This window comes from Physcomitrium patens, chromosome 9 (genome assembly GCF_059467195.1).
Source record: "Physcomitrium patens ecotype Gransden chromosome 9, ASM5946719v1, whole genome shotgun sequence".
Classification (NCBI taxonomy): Eukaryota; Viridiplantae; Streptophyta; class Bryopsida; order Funariales; family Funariaceae; genus Physcomitrium; species Physcomitrium patens.
Genome location: NC_143418.1, coordinates 4,522,460 through 4,530,372, shown reverse-complemented (window position 1 = coordinate 4,530,372; position 7,913 = coordinate 4,522,460). Strand labels below are relative to the sequence as shown.

Genomic DNA, 7,913 nt, shown 5'->3' with positions numbered 1-7,913 from the left:
ATTTAAATATAGCAAATAAATAAATAAAAAGATACATAAAAATATTTTACCTTAAGGATAATTTGCTTATAGATAAAAAATTTGAGCCTCACCAAGGCTCACATGTAGTGTATTTGGATTTCTAAGTGATGATATGAGGCCTTAGTCTTATCTTCCTAACTACTTTCAAAATACTACAATCCATATGGAACTTGTGTACCTCCCTTCCTACTAGACTAGTTGTTAATCTTCCTATTTTATACTAATAAAATTCAACTTTTTGCATTTTGACTTTACCATGGTGTTTAAAAACACCCAATAAGCCTAAGAACATTATATGGCCTTCAAATCTTGTTCCATTTCTTTGTAATAGCTCCTAAGGTGGTAAAAACTCAATTTTATCAAAGTCTTGAAATTTTCTCTAAAAAATACTTAAAAAATCTAAATAAATTCTAAATAAGTTTTATATATTATCATAATATTTTATAATGTTAATATCAAATTAAAGCCATATTTTTCTATCTTGGTAATTTTTTATAGAAATAAAATAAATTTAAATCAACTAAAAATCCTATCTCAAATATAAATAATTAAAAAAATATGAGATTCTTTCTTATGCTTCTTCTAACTACTACTTAATATTTATAGGTTTTTAATAAGTAATAAATGTAGGTAGAATGCCAATATAAACATTGGTCTTAATAATTAATTCTTAATACTCAATAATAAGTAAAAATACTAAATTAACTAAGTTAATTACTTCCAAGACTTACTAAGTTTTTATTTTTAAAACGTTTTTTCTAATAAGACTTGTAGCCTATAAACATTTCTAAATTCTAATAAATACTTAAATCATTGAAAAAACTTTCAAATATTAATATTTTATATTTAAATAATTAAAACCTATATTTTTAACAATTTCGCTAATTAAGATCTATTGATGAAACTCACATGAATTAAGTATATGTAAAAGATAGATTCAAAGAAGAAGTATTAGAATGAGAATTGGTTTTGGATTTGAAATTGATAGCAAAGTAAAAAGTTACTCTAAGCCTTCAATTAGAATATTTTTCTAATATAGAATGTTGAGATTGACCTATTTTTGAGTTTGTAGTATTTGTATGTATTCTCAATGGCCATTCTGCACATTCATTTTTCTAAATAGAGACAATTTAGATTTTTAGCACCATGTGCTTAGATTTTTGGTCATCACTCTATGCTCCATTGTTTTGTTGTTCTAATAAAGTAGTATTTAAGTCAGACTACCTCAAATTGGTTGCATATCTTATATGGGATTGTCCATCACCTTTGTGGATCTCCTCCAATTAATGACTGCTTGTTACAATTTGATTCCTATAGTGGCTATGTATCAAGACTTGGATTAATTCAACTCCTTATTTAATTTAGCATATAATAGTAGTCCAAATTGTGTCCACTTTCCAATTCATTTACTCGTGGTTTCTAACATTTTTATGGGATTTCTATCTCCCATTTTATTTTATTTCTTCTATCTACTATGAGTGTATTAATTTTTCTCATCTAATCCTATTTTAGTGAACAATTTTAACTCAAGACATGGATCAAATATCACTTGGATTGAATTCAAAACTTCATGATTTGAACAATTGGTCATCTATATAAAAACATTCCTTCTGATATAACTACATTTGACAACATAACGGATTTAGACACTGAAAACATTTTTAAATAGTTGTTTTCTTTTAAACAGTTTTTTACTTTTCTGTTTATGTTTTGAAATTCAACCAACCATCTTCTAGGTTCTTATTTACTATTACACATTTTGAACATATTTCCAAGACCAATTTAGTGTATGTATGTATATGCAAACCAGATATACTTAAATTCCACAAAAAAATGTGCGCAATGACATAAAATGAAGAAACACAAATCAGAATTTGAAATTATTATCTGATGAATATACATTTTTGAGTACATGCATACACAAAAATTCTCTTAGATTTGTAAGTTGGATTATGAACCAGACTTAACAGTTCCTGACAAGTTTTGATTTCCAAGGCGGACTGAAACCCCAATTAAGATCAATTTCACATAATAATAAACTGATGATCACAAGCAAGAAGCTTCTAAACGTTTTATGAACACTCCGAGATAAAATAATATGAGGTAAAATGTGTTTCCGAGTTCAATGACAAGAATAAGTAGTGAGAAATCGAAGCTAGTTTCCATGTCAAGAGGGGCGCTAATAACCCCCAAAAAATGTAGTGACAATCATTTTACAATGATCTGAATTTTTTTGGATAATTCTCTAGACTAATCTAAAAGGTGAAATTATCTAGTGCAAAATTGACGCAGAGATCTGTTCTCTGTTATTGAGTCCTTTCCTATTTAAGCTGCAACGTTACTGAAAATCAGTGTCGAAGTCCTGCAAGATAGCAATCATTAATGTCAAACTTCTGACAGTGAGTTCATCAAACACAGGCAGTCGAATCTGGAAGGGACGCAACAACGGTCATTTTATGGTGTTTGAATCACAAGGTAAACTTCGTCAAGGTAAACTGGTTCTAGAATCAAAACATAAATAAAAAATGAAATTGAAATCGAAAGAAAATGAAAAAATAGATTAAGCAGGATGTAATCCGACTGTATTCCGGAAAGCACACAAACGAAAAGAAGACTTCAAGCAATTTCTTGTATCTAATACGAACAGACAAATTAAATTCATACCTGTAATCTTGAAACACCCTGATCAAGTTGCTGAAAGAGAGCTTATGCAGGTCTCCCGCCTTAACGAACTACAGAATATTTCCTCAAATATTTTCATAAGCCTCACAGTTTCCGACTGAGGTTCACTCGAGTCCAAGTTTCATAGCCAACCTACAGTATTCTTGTACACGACTCTTATCTTAAGGCAATTGCCAGTTAAATCAGGCCTAGTTCTTAGATCAGGTTCTCATAAAGTACATTTGTTTTACAGTCAGGCGCCCTAACTTTAAGATTTAGTTCTCAAGAACCTTCAACCCATCTAGGTGCTTAAGAGGCTGGGGACCAATAATTTGAAGTCCTGAATTGCGACTGCACTCCGGATGAGGTGTTGGATATCGGTAAACATCTTTGCAGTAGTCATACACTAAGAGATTCTCTGTCACCCATTGTAACCGTGCTTGCTGCCTAGTTGTTAAATTGTGGATGGTGGCTCTCCTTAGCATGGAATCGGTATCTGATGATTGGCAGTACTTAATATCCCCTTTGTACCAGGGAACTTCGCATCCTTCGACTTCATAGCCTCGGTAAGCAGCTACCTGTGGGATCCACAAATTGTTAGGGAAGATGCTGCGAACTTACAGCCATGACGCATCGCAAAGTTTTTCCATTAACATAAATCAGAGCTCTAGTGCAAACAAGCTCAACGTAATTATCTTCAGTAACCCTAAAGATACAAACGAATAGGGTGCAGATGTGTACAAATGGTGCGTTGCTCCAGTTTAATTTGATGGCTCCATTTTGGGTAGCCCATTCTTCACCATTCCACAAGCTTGCGAACACGCTCATAGCCTGACGCGAAGGATACGGAACACCCAGATCTTCGTTGTTTCTATAAATTCTGATGGGTGTGTCGTCCACCATGAAGCTGTGTTGACGCATAACTTGTTATAAACGGCAGGCATACGGCCATAGTAATTTCCATATGATTTCCACAGAAGCGAGTTGCTGTTCTTGACTATAATCAACCAGGAAGGTTTAATCACAGGGAGGGTAAAACAAAGAACATAAGGATAAGAAGCAACGACTTGTCAACTTACATGACTATCTCTTTGTTCCAGTGGATCTCATACGTGTGAAAATCCTCTGTGGGGTCAAACCAAAGTCGGATACGCTGCTCACGGTCACCGACTCCTGAGGCATACACATTAGTCTGCAGGACGTAGAGTTTCCCAGGTTGGTTGCCAAGAAATTCGAAGTCAAGCTCGTCATGCTTTCCACTCAAAGAGGAAGTCTGTCGAGACAAATCAAGTAGGCATGTCAGCGTGAGGACTTTTCTTCGACACGAACGGCAAGATTTCAACTCAGCACCGTTACCAAACTCTTTCAACTGAACGGTATCAAGGAGAGAAGTATAGGCCAATCAGATTAGAGTTATTTGCGAATATGCGTCGCAGAAAATTTAGTGGATATGATGAGCTGCATGTAAAAATCCTTCAGGAGAAAGAGAACTTACATAGAATGTACTGACGGTGCCTGCTGAATCACCTGGATGAACCTTCATTTGAATGCTTACGCGCCCAAACAAGTACCTCGTTTTAGAGGCAAAACCAGCAGCTGAAAACATTAAGAGAAGATCAGAATCTGCAATGGTCAGTTAAGCAGATTGACACTATTGTATGGGAGAAAGACACGAGACAGCGACAATAAGGTTGCTTCAGGAAAGAAATAAATAAATAAATAAAATCAGGATCAAAAACTTCCAATTGCAACAGTTAACTAATGACAAAATTAATTTCTGTTTTTAGATCAGTTTTATGCCAACCCACAACACTGAGTTTAGCACCTATTATAAAGCTCTAGACATCTGAGAAAGCGATGCGACACAAACTGCATCAATGAATCAATACTCTTCAAGTGACTTACCTGAACTTTGATCCAAGACAAGTTCAGCCCCCTCGCCATCCTGAGACAACTTGTAATGGTGCTTGTCGGAAGTAGACCAAAAATGGCGAACGAACGTTGGTTGATCCTTTGACCCAACCTGGCTTGTTTCTGGCACTACTCCGACCGCCATTCCCGTCACCAATGAGAACATCAATGTCGGCCACAATAGGGCATACATCTGAAATCTCATCCCAGTCACCATGTTGCTACGAACTCCAATACCAAACAAGTCACTATGTTTTCTTTTAATGTTTTATTTTGGGAGTTGGAGAAGAGAGTGGGAGGGGGAAGACTGTTTACATGAAAAACAGTCAGGTCTATACTGGAACCCCGTCGACCTCTTAACCAGCTTCTGCTTAGGCAAAATAACACATCATCAAGTTTGTCTCCTGATGAGTAATGCTATTGATATATCTTCTGTTCTCAAGACTTTACTGCGTCATTACCATAAAACTGACTTCATTGACAACTGGTAATACAGGCTGCAGACGGATGCCACTTGATAACTTGCTCCAATCCCGGCTGCACCGAGGAATATATTCCACGATCAGTAAACTTCCGTTTCAAGTACATAGGTACGTTACTGACAGCTGAGTATGCTGAGATAAGGTCCCCTTTGTCAGAAAAGGAATCCCGCAATTCCAGAATAGCCGCGATGACAGGATCCTGCAGTTTGATTCCGAAAGATGATGAAGAACTGAAGTCACAACGAAGTTCGTAATGCCAATGAGACCCCAAAAAATCTGTAACATAAAAGAAATGTCACGGCTCAGCACATTGCTTAAAGACTGCATGGTCTACTATTCCTTTCTAACGGGAACATTATTCAAGATAAGGCAACCTCTGTAGCTTAAGGAGGGGGGGGGAGGGAAATGCAATATCCCTAATGCAGTCTAGTTCTTTCCAACTACATGTGAAGTGCGCATCAAACACAGCAATTGGAGAAGTATAGTCTGTGGTGGGACCAAAAGACCATGGTACAATCTAGATTAGTTGATAAACACGAGGAACCTGCCCAACCTGAATAACAAATTCAATTCTAATTGTAAGTTCAGGACGGCAGGACCAGGTTGCAAACAGGGAAAGAACTGCATAATGGGTGATACAAAGAGATGAAATAAAATAAAGCAACATATAATAATGTTCAAGCGCTTACGAACTGTGAGGGAGAAACGCTAGCCGAAAATGTAAACAGGAGAAAAAAGATGAATAATACTAAATGAAACTACGAAGCAGAAGCTGCTTCAGTGAATACCTTGCCATGCGAGACCGACACTGTTACCTAACGCATATTAAATACTTACGAACGATCTTAAGGATTCACAAATAAGAGTTCGGAAGAGAAGTCAATGGAGACTGTAGGGGAATCTTAATGTTGAGATATTAGAGCGAAAAGATACGTATCCCACTTGAGAAAAGATAATGGCTACCAAAGCTTGAAAGCTCACTCAGATACTAATCGTAAATGAAAGAAAGGAGTAAATAAATGAAGAACAGGAGGAATGGCCTCCATTGCGGGTTTGCTGAAAAGAAGTTCAACATCAAGAGCTAGTCAAGATTGAACCTCGAATAGTCAAGTGAAGGTAAAGTTTAATGGAAACTGAAACTTAACAAGTAAAACAAGGCTAGATTTTACATTTGAAGACGAAGTAGTTGACAGCGTGCGATCAACACTAAAGTTCAATGCAACTACTATTCAGCACTTTCGCGACACGATCCCAGAGAAAAATGATCTCAGTCGAGCAGAAATAGCTCCTACAGAGAGGAAGTCCTTCCTCACGTCCAAATTTCAATGCACACAAGAATGCTCACACTAGCAAACAGTCGTCCAAGGCGCCACGGACAACTGGCTCCAACTACGGCAATCTTAGCAACAAAAGCGGCAGAAGAGGAACCAAAAATAGACCAACCATTCCCGCAGCAAGCGGAAACGAGAAAACCAGCAAGACAAATCATCGATCGAGCCGCGTGAAACAAACGCTCCAGCTAGTGCACAAGCAGAAATCCCTAATCCATTGCAGACTTGAAAAAACATCATTGTCTGGCAAAACACAGCAAGCTCCTTCACATGCAAACCTACCAGAACTAATCTTCAATCCTCGCTCCTCTTCCAACGCGCAGACTACGATGCATCAACACCACTCTTCACCGCACACTTCCCCGTCACCGCTCTCACCTAAGACAAACACCACACCAAGCCTCCAACCTCAGCTCTGGGCCAACAACTTGCATCTCACCACCTTTGTTGTCGCACAACCGGCTGTGGCGAGCAAATCAGAGTAACAATGCCAATAAAACGACCTTCCATTCGCACATTCACTTTCTTTCTCACTTTCACACACACAAACATGCACATACACACCATGAGCGACAAAAATGCCAATCTACGCCTCGTCATCCCCGCCCTTGTGCTCCTTTCCTATGCAAACACGGCGACTACAGGCAAGGAAACAGGCAAGGAAGGGGCAACCAAGACGAGAAGAAGGAGCGGAACCATCACCTCCACTTCCACCACCTCTTTCTCTTCTTCTTCTTCTTCAAATCGCCTGGCGTCGTCGATGCTCCGGTGAGGCAAAGCTGCCTGCAGCTGATCCACGTTGTCGCGGAGGTGGTGATGGAGGTGAATTCTTCTTCTTCTTCTTCTTCTTCTTCTGCCTCCTCCTTCGTCTCCTGTAAACCTGGCGCAACTCATGAAACTTACCTCCACCAAGGCGAGGAAGGAGATGCCTCCCTCACCCACTTTGCTGAAGCTTTCTATATAAACACCCTCGCCACACACGCACGCCCTCGCATCACCAAATAGAATACTGCACAACTAATCCTCCTCAATATCTGCCCAAATGGTTCCCCTCATCCTCGATCACTCCGCTCGCTGGATGCGGAGACATTTAAAGCGGGAAAGACAATACCTGCTTGAGTATCGCTTCTGTTCTGCATGTATATTTTGTTTTTATACTTTATTTGAACTAAACCCGATCTTTCCACCTTGGCGTAAATGATTTGTAAATTCGATTTCTTCCACACACGACCAAATACATTTGTTAATTAAAAAAATTGACATTATAGTGAGAATTGATCATTGTTTTCTGTTTCATTTTTGTAGTGTAGAATTCACATGTTTTTATATATGTGTATATGATTTTAGGAAAAGCGGATGGAATTTGAATTATTTGAGTGTAATGATTTACATTTTTTATTTTTATTTTTATTTCAAATAGTTATATGTAACTTAATTTTCAGAATGCATATTAAGAATTTAATAATTTGCTTATCTTGATAAATCTATACACTAGATATGAGTAAAT

At 37.6% G+C, this 7,913-nt stretch overlaps 1 protein-coding gene across 4 annotated transcripts; it reads right to left on the bottom strand.

Moving 5' to 3' along the window:
* Positions 1-2,160: 2,160 nt before the first annotated feature.
* On the bottom strand, positions 2,161-7,489 carry LOC112287132 (xyloglucan endotransglucosylase/hydrolase protein 9). Of its 4 annotated transcripts, none has more exons than XM_090252976.1 (8): positions 7,109-7,404; positions 6,689-6,784; positions 4,588-5,351; positions 4,178-4,278; positions 3,762-3,955; positions 3,424-3,589; positions 2,686-3,260; positions 2,161-2,383 (listed from the first exon to the last, which is right to left on the bottom strand). In XM_090252976.1, the coding sequence occupies exons 3-7, from the start codon at positions 4,808-4,810 to the stop codon at positions 2,958-2,960; spliced, it is 987 nt and encodes a 328-aa protein (XP_090109102.1). In that variant the 5' UTR covers positions 4,811-5,351; positions 6,689-6,784; positions 7,109-7,404; the 3' UTR covers positions 2,161-2,383; positions 2,686-2,957. The 4 variants fall into 4 exon arrangements, with proteins under 4 accessions (XP_090109102.1, XP_090109104.1, XP_090109103.1 ...); XM_090252978.1 differs by having other exon boundaries at positions 4,588-5,274; positions 7,109-7,247; XM_090252977.1 differs by lacking the exon at positions 7,109-7,404 and adding an exon at positions 6,971-7,090.
* Positions 7,490-7,913: the final 424 nt, after the last annotated feature.